Raw genomic sequence first — 16894 nt, forward strand, 5'->3', positions numbered from 1 at the left:
GGTCTGTCTGTTAAAACGCTTACAGTGCCTGTAATTGTTCAGTTGTTTTCTCCTTGCTTCTTCCTTCTACTCATTAAAAATACATTGGCTGTAAGATTAATGTTATGCTTTGCCGGAGCAAAAGAGGAAGCGGGTTGAGACCAACCCACCCGTCGGTGCAGCTGCAGACTGTGATGTGTCATATTTCAAAGCATTTACTGAGTCCAAGCAGCAGTCGCAGTCATGTTACAGTGGAGGTTTGCAGATGTGTTCTTCAGTTTGTGGAGCCCAACATGAAGTCTATGCAGTGGGCCTTGTTGTGGGAGAGGACCTTGCTCAGTGTGGAATAGTTATCATGTAACGTAGAGGACCTTTAGGATAACTGATCATGACCTTCTTTTAACTATTTTCATTTTGTAATAATGCTTCCAAGTGCTTTAAATCCTTTTTATCAGGCTGAAGACTAACAATGGGATTAAGTAGCCCATCATCAGAGGTGAGAACCAGCCAGCTGTGGAGTAGCTGTGGTGTGCCTCAGGGGAGTGTCCTATTACTTCTTTTGTCCATTAATCAGCCTGTTCCACCACATATACTTTTCCTGGAGCCCAGGAATAATTCTGGGAAAATAGAAACTTCCTCTGTGTTAAGAGTTAAATGTATGTTCATCATTTATTGTATCAGCCCTGTGGCTGCCCCTATAGTACCCCAGCATGCCTAGTGCCGTATTTGCCTACATGGCTGATAACATCAGCCAGGTCTGAGCATGTTTGATCACAGGTACTCATCAGTTTATAGATGTTATGAGTCAGGTCTGGAATTAGGTTAGACATAATTGTGGGTAGAAGGACAGTTGTAGTACTGAGCTATGTGGGGCATGGCTGCTTTCACAATATTATACAAATACAGGACTGTGCTGAAGGATCATTGCATATAGTCCCTGAAAGATTGATTTTTTTCCCCTCATCCACATTCCATAAAGACCCCCCTGCTCTGCCTCTGGCTAGTGTTTGTTGCTTGGCTAGGGACAGTGTCATATGGTTGATTGGATGGTTAAGGTTAGAAAAAATGTCAGGGTCAGAGCCAATCAGTGGCAGAGTAGAGGCAGGTCTTCACAGAATATAGGTGGGGAAAAAACAATGCTTGCTGAGATGTAATTAGTTGTCTGGGCCTGTTCGTCAGTTTCTAGTGTCCTCTGGAACCTTCCATTGTGTTGTCCTGTTTCTTTATGTGTATGTGCTGTCAGCTTGGTTCATATCTCAGTCACCATACGTGCAAACTCAAGCTCATCACTATGACACTGTTACTCACACCTTACTGATGCACATATTATTATATTCTATTCCCATTCCTATTAACATACAGTTTATATTATTTTTTACATCCTAGATACTCATTTTTACTTTTTATACACATATTGTTGTGCTTTGTGTATTGTTGTGAAGTGAGCCTGAGAATTCAGAATTTCTTTGCTAATGAGTGCGCCAACAGTCTTTGAGTGTGTATGACATTAGCTGCATGACAGTGACAGTGACTGTGACTCGTTTCAGCCATAAAAAAGGAAATAGACAATCAATAAAGAAACCATGGATGTCAGGTGTGATTGGTTACTGTGCTGTGATTGTCCTCCCCTTCCAGGTCACAGCTAATGGAAAATAAATGGTTGCCTCTCGCTTCACCAAGGCCTCACTGTTGGGTGTGACTGTGCTGTCAATGACAACAGCTCCAAGATGTTGTGGTAAATGTTGAAAATTTGTTTACAGTGAAAACGTTCCTTTAGAGGATTCTAACCACAAACAGCTCAGTTGTGGGTGAGGTGTCACCCACAGTTTTCTGATGAGCGCTTTGCCTTTATGCAAATCAGACATAACACTAACCAAAGGAACTTCAGAGCACAGATTTTTGTGTATCAATATTGATTTTTGACATAAACCTTCTTGTTTCTTTAATGAATTGATGTAGCACATCCAACTAAATAAATACAATAGTTAAATTTATTTCATGAAAATAAAAATATTATATGAAGGGATTTAGAACAGGAAAGCCTGGTGATATTCTGATATTTCAAACCAACAGCGAATGTATCCCACTAACAAGTATTGTGTGTGTATCACAGCCTGATGTACCTTATTCCTCTGTTCCATCGAGCCAAAAGCTGTTAAAAACACGTCAGTGAGTCACACTGTTGCACTAGATGCCATGTTCCTTCATTGCCATGAACACACACTGTAGTTTATTTTGACTCAATCGCACATATGGGCTGTATTCCAAAGCGCCTGCTCCATACTATAGAGGAAGGTAGTATACTGTCCTCATGGACCTAGTGCATACTGCAGTATGTAGTGCATACTGCAAAATGAATGTGATATTTCCCCTGGAAATTTGAAATCAGCGTCAAAACATATTTTTGTAAACGTTTCGATTTTTTCACAGTGTTCTGTGGTGTTTCCGATCTTTTGCTATGAGGACAGCTTCTTTTAGATATTTGAAAGTACCACTCTGTGTGCCTATTTTTCTGTAGTCCAAGAACAGGACTAATACAGTAATCTTGCTGAATTTGTGTAGCTCCAGAATAAGCACAGTTATTGTGAGAAAAACAGGAATGAACTGTTATTCAAAGTCCCAGTGAAAGCTCTTTATAAATGCTGCCACTTACCTGCGCCCCAAAGGAGCTGCCAGCATTTCCTCAGCTCCATGCTCCAGTGACGCCTGCCAAAACTGAAACACTGAACAACTGTCTCTCTGTGAAAATGTCACTCCCATCATTACATGTTTATATAAAATTATGTTTACACACTTACAAAGTCACTTGCTGTAGAGTATTTCGGTTTGCTGAGTGTGTGATGGGCTGGTGAAATGACACTGGCAGGTGGAATATTTCAGTGTCATGTTTAAGCCTGTGATGCATGTGAACCCCTCCTAATATATATTTTTTTTCTGTTTGGCAGATAATATCATGATTGGTTGTGCCTCTATCTTTTCCACCTTCTATAAATCAGACAGGCAGCTGCACAGGTGAATCATATTAAAAGACTAAATTGTTGTTCATACAGTTCACTCACTGTTTTCACTTTTCCATTCATGTATTGTATTACTGCTGTATTACTGCTCTGTTAGTTGAGCAGTTCTTGCCATATTATCGATGACTACAGTACTTGAATAGAGCTATTTACTGTACACCAGCACTACTTCTGCACAGCACAACTGATGGTCTCTAACACATTGGGAAGGCAAGAAATTCCACTAAATAAGTTGTGACTGAAAGTATCTGAAAAGCATTCCATTTCATTAGCAAGTGCAAAGCTGTCATCAAAGCAACCAGTGACTATTTTGAAGACTGGAGATAAAAAATTCTACTGTGATGAATAAAATCTTATTTGTTTTTTTTTTTTTCATTTTATATCTTTATTATTATTATTATTATTATTATACTATTCAGGTTATTACAAGTCATGTGCACTACGCATTACTGATGATCCTGCTGCTGTAATTTTTTTGTATATTTTTTTGATCATTTGTATTCATACTCCGCCCAGGAACAGTGTGAGACACTGTTGAAATTTTGGTGTAGTGGTCATAATTCGAATCACGGGTGACACAATACCCCAAAATGGAGATGTAAAATTCACTGCAGAGCAACACACAATCACAACCACTGGGACAACTGTACACATGAAGGAGAGTGTGTTCTCGTACTCCTGGGCCTCACGTTGCAACCTGTCAGGTACCTGGATGGCAACCTACATCACCGATTATCGCGGAAAGCGATCCATGTCCAGTCTTTGTCAGGAGGTGGGATGTGAAGAAGTGGGTAGACTGAGATGTGCTGACTCAGAAAGACAAACTTACTTTGTTTTCTACCTGCATCACACTGACCTGTGGAGGGGGCTATAATGCTCAGAAATTCTGTACGCCCACTCGAGAAAGAGCATGTAGTCTTTTTTGACACAACTGCTGGGGGTGTAAATTGATGTTGTTGTATCAGGTGAAGAGGGATAAAGACACGGCACTGTGTTTAATGTCACTGTGCTGCATTGTGTATTGGGAGTGAGGAGAAATTTGACACGAAAAGAAGCAGAAACACACTTTGACAACTTGCCTTAAGGCATTCAAGTGTGTGCATGGCAGCCTGAGATGTTCAACTTGAATCAAATCATTAATTAGAACTAATTAAGAGATGACAGGGACTAATTAAGAGGGCAATCTGAAATGATGAGGAGGGAAGTGTGAAGTGTCACCGTACACAAGAGAGATGTGAGGAAAGAGAGAGAGGAAAGATGAGAAGGTGTTTGTCAGAAATGCCTTATCATAGAATCAGCATCCGTCAACAGACAATCACAATGCTGTGACAAAGTAAAAGAAAGGTGTGAAAAATGTAACAGATATAAATGGAATTCAGTTCTCCCCATTTTTATCCATTCACACCTCCATCCATCAGTTAAAACACTTATCGTGTTCAGTGGCAGGGTGTTGGACGAAGTCCCTGTGTGCTTTAGGAAAGAGACAAAGGCAAGGTACAGCCAGGAAGAAGTCCCCAATGTAGGACTGAAAGACTCTCTAATACCAATCACACCTATACAGGCAATTCAGAGTTACCAATTCACTTGTATGTCTTTGGACTGTGAGGAGGGAATTATCAGAGAACATGCAAAAGCCACACAGACAGTTCCACACTGGAGGATTCAGGACACCTGAAGGACAAACACACATTGTGTCTTGATACTGTCTCTGTGCAGCCATTTATGGAAAGAAGGGTAAAGATTTTCACTCTCTGATGCACTATTCAATATTCAACATCACAGATATATTTATATCTACTCATTCATTGTCTGAATCAGGTTTGCTTATACTTTTTTCTGAGGTGGATTCTGAAGATGTGCCTTATTTCAGAATATGAAACACTTCAAATGCACTTACAGGAACAACAGGAACAATCTGTGATCATTGTATGCAGTTTGCATTTGAATGGCAACCACACACATGTAAATACACAGGACACAGTTGGAACGGCGTCATGCAGTGCATAATATGATGGTTGGTGCTATAGATCAAATACAGACTGAATTTGTTATTATTTTATATGTTATTCCATTTTTTGATTAAAAGAGAGGCCACTAAACTCATTGTGTAACATTTTGTTATAGATACATACATATATATACATATACATCAAGTTATTTTTTTTTTTGTTGAATCTTATTATGTGCCCTTATTACATTATCCACAGTTACTACTTCATGAGTTTTCAACAAATTGGATTTAAGTTCAATACACAGACATTCAGCCATACTCATCCTCAGTAATGTTTTATCATGTCTTCCCCAGTTTAGCTGTGCAGTGCCGAATTAAGTCTGACTGATGTTCTCCAACTGTTATTTTTACCCCAATATATACTGACACTGTCAGAAGAGAGGAAACTGAGGAGCTGAAGTTCTGGACCATCTCCAAAGTGCATGTTAATTTGCTTTTCATATCTTAACAGGATGAACCCATAACTAACCAGTTAGTTTACGCTAAGGAGCCTGCAGGACTGCATCTCCCAGTTAGTCATATCCTGGAAGATTTCAACATCCCAGACAAATGGGGAAAATTCCAATCAAATATTATTTGTGTTTGTCCATGTTTTTGTGTCTAAGTGACTAATGCGGGCAGCAATTTTTGAATTTGGTACATTATTGAGCAAGAGTGCTGCAGCCATCAGGCATCAGCCACAAAAAGGTCTGCAGTGTAATCCTTCCTTCAATGTACCTCCACTAAAAGCTTTTGTTTTTGCTACTGATGGGCTCAGATTGATGTTCTAAGTGTCTGACAACATTATGGAAAGGATCCCTACAGAAATAGACCTTTTTGTTCAAGAGTACGATCGCTATTGTTTCACCAGAAACAGTTGGTACATTGCTCTCGCCAAAGACCGTCTGTGTGTTAAACTGATTTAAAACATAGATCGAAGGGAGAACACACACATCAGTCTTGGAGATCATATGTCTGAAAACATGACATCTCTTTTGGGGTTGCACAAGGGAGCTGCCTTGGTCTGTTACTGCTGTCATTGTGCATGCTGCCACTGAGTGACATCATTAGAGAGCACAGTGTATGTACAATTACAGTTACAATTAGTCACTTGGCAGACGCTTTCATCCAAAGCAACGTACCTATGAACATATGTTTCCATAGTTACGCAGATGACACACAACTGTACATTTGTGCTTAATCAAACAATGCTGCAGCTATAGACTCCATAACTAACTGTCTTTTGGCAATAAATTAATGAAAGAGCAATAATTTCTTGAAGTTAAGTGAGGACAAAACTGAAAACCTACAAGCCGACCCTAAAACAAAAAGAGAATGCTGTTTAATAATCGATGTCTTTTTATGTGAAGAACTTGGTGCATGTGATTTCTATGTTGTAAAGTAGCTACTTTGAGCTGCATTGCTGCTGTATTTGACTGACATATGTCAACAAATTAATTAAATATGTTCTAATTTGTACACATTTGTGTTGAAGTTAACATTTTTAGACAAATTGTAATACAAAAATTGTTTGTAGATTTACTCATTTGGATCAGTTTTTAACTGATAGAAATTAGTAAATAGTTGGGTAATTATACACCTAGTGTTTTACCCTGAAAGGTGCAGAGTTCCTACTGTTTACTTCTATATTGGTGTTGGGCACAGCTAAAACAAACAGTAAAAAATTACCTGTTGAACAAAAAAATGGTCTTTTTTTCATTAGATGAACCAACTTAATATGAATTTTGTCTCCGTGTTTTACCTGTTTTGTAAGTGCACTCAAGTTTTGACCACCACCTGGAACCTGTCCATCCTGGTTGAGCGTGATGTATAAAACCAGTGAGCAGTAAAATGGTGGTGATGATAGTCATTAACATCAGGGATGATGGCAACTCATATTCCCAACAGACTATATAACACTTTGCAAGTCATTTGGGATTAAGGGAAAATAAGAATTTTATTCTGAGTTTGCAGTACTGCATGTTGGACGCCTTGTATATAAATAAAATAGAATCAGAAAAGTCAAGAAGAGAGTAATCATTTGGAGCAGAAATGCATCATTATTGTAGAGGCAGTTAGAGCAGCACAGGACTGAGCATGTGTCACAATAATGACCTCCTGCTGTAGAGAACAGCATTAACTGGATTAGCAGTCCTACTGGCTAATGAGCAGGAGAAACTATCTGGGGGGTCTGACCTTCCACGCTGCCGTGAAAAGATACAGCAGAGCCTGCACAGTGTGATTATCAGCATGACAGCCTGCTGAAGCACAGGCAGCCAGCTAGACGAGGCGAGGAAACTTTAAACCTGCTGTCATGTCATGGAGCAGCAGGAGCTCCATTTCTGTCTTCTTAAATGCTACTTAAATGCAATTAAATGTTTTCCCTCCTACAGACATATAATTCCTTTCAGAGGTACTATATTCTAATAAATAAATTGATATGTATGTTTCTGTGTGTGTGTGTGTGTGTGTGTGTATGTGTGTGTGTGTGTGTGTGTGTGTGTGTGTGTGTGTGTGTGTGTGTGTGTGTGTATTTGCCCACATTTGAGTCTCTTTCTCTCTGTTGAATGAAGTGACAACATATCTCAGAATCAGTCAGTGATAGGCACATTACCATGAACTTGGCTGCTCATTCTCATGCTCACCAGACTATGAATCCAAAATGTTTTTGGTGACCCTCTGAGCTTTCTTTTGTGCCACCAACATTCCACAGCTTCCACTTGCATGCGCAAAATACCACAAACTAATCAGCATTATATTTGTTTTGACATAACTGAAAAGCAAACAGACTCCTGATGCGTGAAACACATTTGTGTCACTCAAAGGTTGCTCAGTTTCACCCAAAGTTGTTTCCACATGTCCACACCCACCTCTAATGGACCAGGCTGTTTGTGGGTTGTTACTGTAATAATAACATTATTCATGAGCCTTTACTCTGATTGGCTGGCAGCAGCTTTGGCCCACACGCCCTCCTTTGACAGAAACAATAGCTGCTTTGCCAGAGAAAAGATGCTCATCAGTATACAAACAAAACTGGTTAAGATTTATTTACACATTAAATAACATCATTTGGTCCCACTGTGACGTCTCGTGGAGGGAGCAGTTTGTAGTAGTAGTTTCATACTCTGGCAGCACTTCGTTTAACACTTCTAACAGCAAGATTTAACACAAAGTGATTAAAGAAAAGGCTTTGCAGCTTTCTAGTGTCAAATGAAAAGATCACTGTAAATTTAATCTCCATTTGTCCAGTTGAGACAGGACTGTGTTAATAGCCAGGTAAAGTGAACAGCTGCCCCGAGGCCCCAAACCCCCAAACACACAAAGCTCACTGTTAGCTGCTTTTGGGGTAACAGGACTGAAATGCAATATCAGCTAAAATGAGTTTTTACTTGATGTTGTGGCCTTTCTGATAGAGTGGCCAGGTTAAAATCTATTTGTAAGAATTAAATCATTTGAGGATTTGCTTGTACATCACAGATATTTCTACATAAATTTCTGCTCAAGTTACCACAAACCAGCCAACACAGAGAAAAGTTGGGGTCAACCTGAAAGTACTGGTGGGTGTCTGGGTCTCTGTGTGCACTACACCTGATGCAGCATGGAGTAGATGGGCTACATATGTACAGAAGGTTGGATCATTGGCAACCAATTTTGTCTGGGGCCCCCTGATAGATCATTCTGGAAATGAGCAGGGAGGTAAAGTGTGTGTCTAAAGCTGGCTTAGCTGAGCCTAGCAAAAAGAATAGAGTCACTTGGAAACTGGGTACAAAAACATGGAAAAAGGTTGATGTCATGCTGAGATCGCATGATTGGAAAAAAAATGATACCAGTTGTTTGTTCTATGAATCCAGTTAAATCCGTCTGTGTTGATTCTTTATCCACAGTGGAACATTTTTGTCCAACATTCTTGGCTTTGTTTAAATCTATGTTCTTTGTATTTTTTGCTTTCCATGAAAGATATGTTCTTTACACTGGGCTTGTCTGTTGTACATGTTCAATGTGTAATATCTCATTTTTAAACAGTAAGCCTGCAGGCATCTTAATCTTGTTTGTCATGCTTTTGTCTGACTTGGATGCCCTTTAATTGCCTGTTTATTGATTACATTTTGGCAGCCTGCATATGTGAAAAGACATTGCTGCCTTTTCAGTGCTCAGTATAGTTTTCTGCCAAAGCTCAGCAAAAGTCTGGTTTCATGAGCTACCATTACTGTGACACTGTGATCATATTGTTAGATGTCCATGTATATAAACATATTTTTCGTTCTGATACCACACACTCCTTCTGCCCTTGGTCAATGTTAGCAGTAATGAATGTCGGCTATATGACATCATAACTAATATGTTGACACAACAGTTGTGAGCCACAAATATTCAATGGGCATGATCAGCTGTGTAAACAAGTCTACGCTGTTTAAAGAGCAACAAGCACTGTCTTAAAGGTAAAGATCACAGATCACAAAATATATCCTTTCCAGTTATTCCACCCGTAACATTCTTTATTTTGACAAAAGCAAAACTCAATCAAAAGTAAACTTACTGAGTTTGGAATAAACCTGTAATTCTGAGCTTGTTCAGCCTTAAAGTTGGTCCTTGGCACAGAAAAACTGTTTTGGTTTTCAGCTGCTCTCAGTCTAGCTTTCACTGTCCACCTTTACTATTCGAGGTATGCTGTAAGATAATGATAGGGGTAAAAGAGGATTCAGGTACTTTGTGTGTACAAATAATTAAAGCTGTAAAAACATTGTCATTCATATCAAAGGCCTTTGTTGCAGTACCATGGTGATCCATGTGAATCAAGTCACTGAGCTACCCCTGGCCTAATTTCATTTACCACCCAAACAGCCAAACCTGATTACTGTGATTCAATTTGTGGGGACAAAGTCAAGCAATTATTATTATAAGGTCAGAGTGATCAATATGTCAATACACTGGTCCTAATGGTTCCTTAAAGTTCCTGTCTGCATCTACCTTCCAGTTATTTTTGCTTGCTCTTTGTTCTGTGATATTAAGGGAAAAATTAGCATTAGATTTAGCCTCAGTTCTGAGCGATACAGCTTGCAACACCAACCTGATGATGAATAAGCTGATAAGCTGTCCCAAAGCATAAACAATACCCATTCAGCCAGCACGGTTTAGTGAGGCTCAACACTGGCTTCCAGTTCATCCCAAAGGTGTTGGGATGAACTGGTTCAGTCAAGTTCTTCCACAGCAAACTGGGAAACCCATTTCTTTATGGAGCTGTCTTGTGTACAGGCCCAGTGTCATGTTGAAACAGGAAAGAGACAAACACAAAGTGCTGACACAAAGTTGGAAGAACATGATTGTCTGAAATATTATGGTATCCTGATGCATTAACATGTCCCTGCCTCAGAACTAAGGGCAGAGACAGATTAAAGGGGAACTCTACTGATTTTACACATCAAAGTGTGCTTACACATGTTGGGGAGTTCTACTGCATGGGACAAATGGGACAAAACTTATATGAAGCCTTTGGGGCTCTAGAGTGAGCTGTGTGAAGTCTGATAAATTGCCTCAGCAAAGTGATTTTGCTTATATTTAGCTGATAATACTTCTGTAAATTTATTAAAAAAAATTTAATGCAGGACTTTGTAACAGAATTTAAATTGCAGCATTACTTTTAAAGTAAGTTAGTTTGCAGAGTAAAGGATTGGAGTAATTCTTCTGCCACTGGGAAAACATTTAAATGTATACCTTTCCTAAACCTGCAATAACGCATTAGTTTTAGTAACATGACCACTCATTTGGAGTCTTGTTTCTGCCCACCTGATGAATGTAACTCTAATACTCACTCCCTTTTTAGCCCAGTATCACACCAAAGTGAGTAACAGACCCGTTGATCCATGAGAGGATAGTGAGTCAGTGTCTCGTTTTGCCTTGCCTAGGCCGGAAAAGTGTGCAATGAAGTATGTGTTAAGGTGCAGTGCCAGCAGGGGGCGATAATGACAGGAACAAAGGAGGAACGTAGTATAAAGAGCAACAAAGTGTGCCTATGGAGGGTTTATGGTTCAAACACAGGACTTTTACCAAGGAGAACAGGGTTTATGTCCCTGTTTATGTGTGAAAATCAAAAGTCAACGCTGACTATTTTAATCTCAGTCACATATATAAGATCAGATATGTATCGTCATGTATTTACGTAACATACTCAACTTATGTAAGATACATACTTATTTCAACCCAAACCAGGATCTTTTCTGAAACCTAACAAAGTAGTATTGGTGACTACACCAAACGTGCAACTGTAACCTGAAACGTTTCTCAACAAGCTTTACTTTGAAATTGTAACCAGACATTGAATATCTGACCACAGAATAGGAATGTGTTCCTTTCACGCTTAGCAGAGGCAAAACTTGACACTGACTTGGTGGACCAGGGGGTCTATTACATGCTTTGGCATGACACTGGGTCTCTTTTAACACCGCTAATGCCTTAGGTAAAAATCTGGCTGTTTAGTTACTAAATGCTCAGCTGTTCACCAGCCTAACTGTGTCATGTTGCTGCTGAACGGGTTGCGTAGAGTGGGTTTTCAGAGTTCTTCTCTGAAAATGGCTTCCCGCTGTGGCCAAAACCAACACTATGTGAGCAGTGAGAAGGGATCAAAAAGTGAAGGTGGTGGTCAGACTGCTAAACAATGAGCTGAAACTCATAAAAAAAGCTCCACAAAGCTGAGGGGAGCTGCAGAGGTCAGGTGACAATTCTCTGAAGGTTCATCACTGTGAACAAACCTGTTCACAATGTCACATTGTTTTCACATTGTCAATATTAACACAATAATAATGATTATAGGACACTTTAAAATGAATGTCACTATTGGCTATGTAAAGTTGTCTTTTGTTTTTTTCATTTACCATAAACCACGATTCCAGTAATGGAATTCACAGCTATAAGTATTCCCTTGTGTAGGATTACCAGTGCTAGTCAACCTTTTGGCTGCTTTTGGCCACAAGTTCTCCCCCACATCATACCTCAGGAATGGAGAATAAAGTGGTAGCAAAAATGACACCATCCTTTAAACAGTGAAATGCCATGTTACATGTCTATTACGAGTTTATGTGTTTTTAGATGTTAGATGCAGATGCAGCAGAACATAGAAAATTGCAGTCTAATTTATATTGTACAATAATATTGTGCTACGTTTTGAAAGTGAATCTTATGGTTTCACAGTCAAATGTAAACATGTGCATACATGCATGGGTTTTGTTAGTGAGTGAGTTTGAGTAAGAAAACTAATTTGAAAAATGTGGAAATAAAAAGTGACCCACAGTTTATTCCCACTGACTTATGCCGAACAGAATGTGAAGTTTTGAACAAGTGAGTTAGCAACTGAAAATACTGAAAATGAAAAAAGTTTTTAGAGGTTACTTAGACTGCTGTGTGACCATGTGCCAGCCAAGAGGACACAGGTGTGGGGAAAAATCTAATTCTGTCATGGGCCCTACAAAGATTGGACCACCTTGGCTCCAATACACTAATTCAAGGCATATTCTGACAGAGAAGAACACCATGATACTCACTCTTGGGCCACATGGCAACAAACACCCTAAAGGTGTCACAGCCTACCCACGTGAATACAGGAAACTACAGACAGACAGACAGACAGACAGAAGCGCGCACACAATGAGTTTTGGTTAGCCTGTTGGTGCAGTTTTAAACCCGCCCCTCCTCGTCCTCATCTCTTCCTCTCGGCTTAATAACGTCACGCCTACTATTTGGGTATTGTGATATCTTCTCGCGACATTTCCCTCCCTCTTCCCCACAAAACGGAGCCGAGCTCGAGGACATCTCGCGAGCCCCCCCCCCCCCCGAAAGGGAGCCCACCCTTCAGTGATGCCGACTGCAGTGTGTATAATAGCAGCGAGGGAAGCTCCGAGAGTCTAGGAGGAGCTGCGGCAAGGTTGAAAACAGCATCCTGCCCTGAACAACAGAAAGACCAGAGGTGGACTGGATTAAGTCCGGCGTTTAGCGCGTGAAAGTCACCGGGGGAAATTTGGATTTACTGCCGCTTGAGAAGGAGGAAGAGAGTGGCAGAAAGTTTCGAGCCTGTTCGTTAGCCTCATGTTCCGAGGCAGCTAACGAGCTATCCTTTACTCCTAAGTTGCCGCTCTCCTCACGTCTGTCCTGTGCCGTTTCGGACCGGGCGGAGCAGCGTGTTCTTCCCTGTAAATTGGAAGCTAGCTGTGCGTGTGTCACGGAGCACCTCCCGGGCTTTCACGCTCCCTCCGCTTAGTTTGGCGAGCCGTAACGTGGTTTTTTTTCCCCACACGGTTTTACGTTCATTTGTGGTTTTTGTGCCATGTCAGCGCCATCCTCCGCGCCTTCCGCCCCGGCAGAGAGCGCCGCGACGGAAACTGATTTTCTGGCACCGGATCCGGCACTGAGGCCGGCCGGTCCGACGCCGAGCCAGAGCCGCTTCCAGGTGGACCTTGTGGCTGAGGCAGCGGGCGCCGCCGACGATAAGTCTCCTAGCTCCGACGCATCCACTACTGTCCCATCCAGCGACAAGGCAACTCCCACCGCTCCTCTTGATGGTCCGAGTGCTGATCCAGGAGTAGGCGGAGAGGAAGCCAAGGGCCGGTTTCGGGTGGTAAACTTCGCCGATCCGAGCGGAGCGGGGAGCGCGGCCTCTTCGGAGGCAGCGCCGGTTGAGGGGCTACAGAACGGCGACACGGTGATGAGCGAGACCAGCTTGCATTCATCCACGGGGGGCCAGCATCACTATCACTATGACACCCACACCAACACCTATTACCTGAGGACTTTTGGCCATAACACCATCGATGCCGTGCCCAACATCGATTTCTACCGGCAGACAGCTGCCCCGCTGGGGGAGAAGCTCATCAGACCCACCCTGTCGGAGCTGCACGACGAGCTCGACAAGGTAAGCCGCCACACATGGCTGTGCGAACGCTGAGTGAGACAGGCACGACGCCGCTGATACTGTCTCATGGAATAGAATTCAGCTTAGAACGATAATACGTGTGGTACTAACAAGGAATGCACACTACGTCTGCAGAAGACGATCAAGTCTCAATTCATCCTTTAATACTACGTTACAGACCCTGTCGTTTCATTTCAGGTCATGTGTTGTGCTTAGATTTTGTGCACATGTGCAGAGAGAAACAACATGTGCTTTTCCTCGCTACTTCTAGGTCACAGCAAGCCTACACGACTGCTTTGTTTTTTAGCATTGACAGATTAGGTCGTAAGATAGAAGCCATGTCTGCTGGAGTCGAGTTAGTGTCTTATCAGAACGACTGGGGCTGGTTGCAGGTGTACAGCAGATGTTTTTGGTGCTCTGTCATTTTCTAAAATGATAACAGCCCCACTCTTATCAGAAAGCTTTTCTCCAGAAAGAGAACCTGGCTGCTCTCTTCAGCCACAACAGCATTAGTGAGGTCCATCAATGATGCTGTGCATCAGGTCTATCTTCTGGTTCATCCTAAAGGTGTTTGGTGGGATTGAGGTCAGGGCTTGTGCAGGCCAACATCTTCTTCTTGGAGCTGCCTTTGTGTGCATGGTAGAGCTGTACATTACATTCTTCTGACATGACACTGGTGCCACAAAGGTTTAAAGTATTGGAGCACAGGGAACAGCATTGTAGTGTAAAATGTTTCTTCCCCCATCTCTAAAAACAACCACAAGTAGTGCAGTTCATCACTGACATGTGACTGGCAAATGACATTAATGTTGAGGAGGGCGCCATTCAAAGATCAGCTAGAAATGTTTGCAGACATTTTATTTGTTTGCCCATGACTGTAAATTACAGGGACATAAAACCTCTGTTATACAAAACATGTTCTTAATACCAGGCTGCACGGTGGCGCAGCAGGTAGTGCGCATGCCTCACAGCACGAAGGTTGCCGGTTCGATCCCCGGGTCAGGCGGGGCCTTTCTGTGTGAAGTTTGCATGTTCTTCCCGTGCATGCGTGGGTTCTCTCCGGGTACTCCGGCTTCCTCCCACAGACCAAAAACATGCTCATTAGCATGCTCATCTAAATTGTCCGTAGGTGTGAGTGTGAGTGTGAATGGTTGTTTGTCCTTGAATGTGGCCCTGCAATCGGCTGGCGACCGGCTCAGGGTGTACCCCGCCTCTCGCCCATTGTAGCTGGGATAGGCTCTAGCCCCCCGCAACCCCGAAAGGGATAGACGGTATAGATAATGGATGGATGGATGTTCTTAATACCTTCGAATGAGCGGTGTATGATCTAATTAAATTTATATAGTCACCCATACAATATTATTGATAGTAAATTCACATTGATCATACAGTAGATCTCTATAAAGTGGTTTTATTCTCTTGTTACTGATTTATACCAGAGTGTAACAACTAAAAATAATAACTGTACAGAATGCAACAGATTCACGTCATTGGCCAAAATGAAGGTCTGTGGGCAGACATCTCCTCATAAAACGAAGTCTCTCTGCACCAGCAACAGAGCAAGAGCTGTGTTCCTTACTTAATTTGACTTTGAGTTTGCTTAATTCTTTTACCTCAGTGTTGGTTGCAATTATATCTTCTTTTTTTTTTGCCAAATTGGAAATAAAGTTGTATGTGGTAATTTTACAATGGAGTAGAAATACTGCATATAGTAGGAAACTAATTACATAGGATAAGTTGATATCAAATGTTATAGAGCTCTCACTATTGTTATTTACTTAAGATAAAGTACTATAGAATGAAAACCTGCATTTTTAATTAACCAATAATTCTATATCATAAATACAAGTGGTATTTCTAACAAAACAAGTTGAAAATGATGGAAATCGTAAAAACACATTATTTTACATTGTGGCTTGATGTCTGGCATTGATAGACATACCTGCATCAGGTGGCAGGGCTTCCCAGGGGTATGAGTGGACAATCTGGCCGAAAGCTTCTTTCGAAATGGAAGATTTAAGGTTCCAAATGAGAACAACAGATGCAGTAGAGCTGCATTATCAACACCAACTGTTGCTCTCAGGTCATGAGAGAATGTGGTGAGCAGTCCCTGCTGAAGAAATCATGTGACCTTGTGAGACAGCTGGATTGTTACATCGTGCTGCCCACCTTAAACGTATAGCAGAGACACTAAAGCTGTCCTCATAGGAACTCTGGACAATGTCCGCTGAATCAGATCCAGACATTGTCCAGAGATGTCTCGTCACACATGTAGCACATTTGTCTGTGTCAGACGAGTTCTAACTTACTGGAAATACTTAAGGTGAGGGGTGGTGCCTGGGTAGAGCGTGCAGGAGGGGGACTTATCTGCAGTGATGGCTGTGTATGTGTTGATATCAGTACTGTTATGAGGTATCTGCAGTGTGAACAAAAGAGTGAAAGGCAATATACAGGCAAAGAGAAAAGAGTATGAAGCAGCTACACTACATGTCATCAACATGTCCACTCACTCGCAGTGTAGCAGAGCAGTGATGGAGACACTGTGAAGGACAGCGCATAAATACGGCTTCAGGGAAAGTTCTCACAGTGAAAACAGTATTGCCAAAACTCCACTGGTGGACACATTTCTACCTTTGCACGGTATATACCGACATATCGCCCAACCTTACCCAGACCATTATGGCTGCCATGTTGACGGGCCCAGAACAAAAGTATGTGTTCTTTGTCTGTGACCAAGGCGCCTTAAACCCTGGAGGAGGAGTGGTAATTTTGAAATTGGTCAAACAATGTAAGTGGCTAAATGAAAATGGTAGTTACACAGCAAAAGCACATGATTTTCTTCACCTCATCTGTCAGCGTGTCAGTGACATAAGCTCAGTTTGGCATTGATGGGCATCAATCATGTCCCATCATGTTAGAGTTCCCCCCAGGCGTTTCTCCTCTGTGGATGTTACTTTCAGTGAAATCAGCTGCTGTGTTTGGTTGGAAGGACACTTGGGTCGTAACTGC

The 16894-nt window shown here is 41.6% G+C and overlaps 1 protein-coding gene across 2 annotated transcripts in view; it reads left to right on the forward strand.

Annotated features, from left to right (window-relative positions):
* Positions 1 to 12845: 12845 nt before the first annotated feature.
* The window catches only part of slc12a2 (solute carrier family 12 member 2), a 73732-nt gene continuing 69683 nt past the window's right edge, over positions 12846 to 16894 (forward strand). For both annotated transcript variants that reach the window (XM_070989829.1, XM_070989832.1), the window contains exon 1: positions 12846 to 13885. In XM_070989829.1, the coding sequence (XP_070845930.1) occupies positions 13301 to 13885 (585 nt within the window). In that variant the 5' untranslated portion in view covers positions 12846 to 13300. The remainder of the gene's footprint in view (positions 13886 to 16894) is intronic.

This window comes from Chaetodon trifascialis, chromosome 20 (assembly GCF_039877785.1).
Source record: "Chaetodon trifascialis isolate fChaTrf1 chromosome 20, fChaTrf1.hap1, whole genome shotgun sequence".
Taxonomy (NCBI): Eukaryota; Metazoa; Chordata; class Actinopteri; order Chaetodontiformes; family Chaetodontidae; genus Chaetodon; species Chaetodon trifascialis.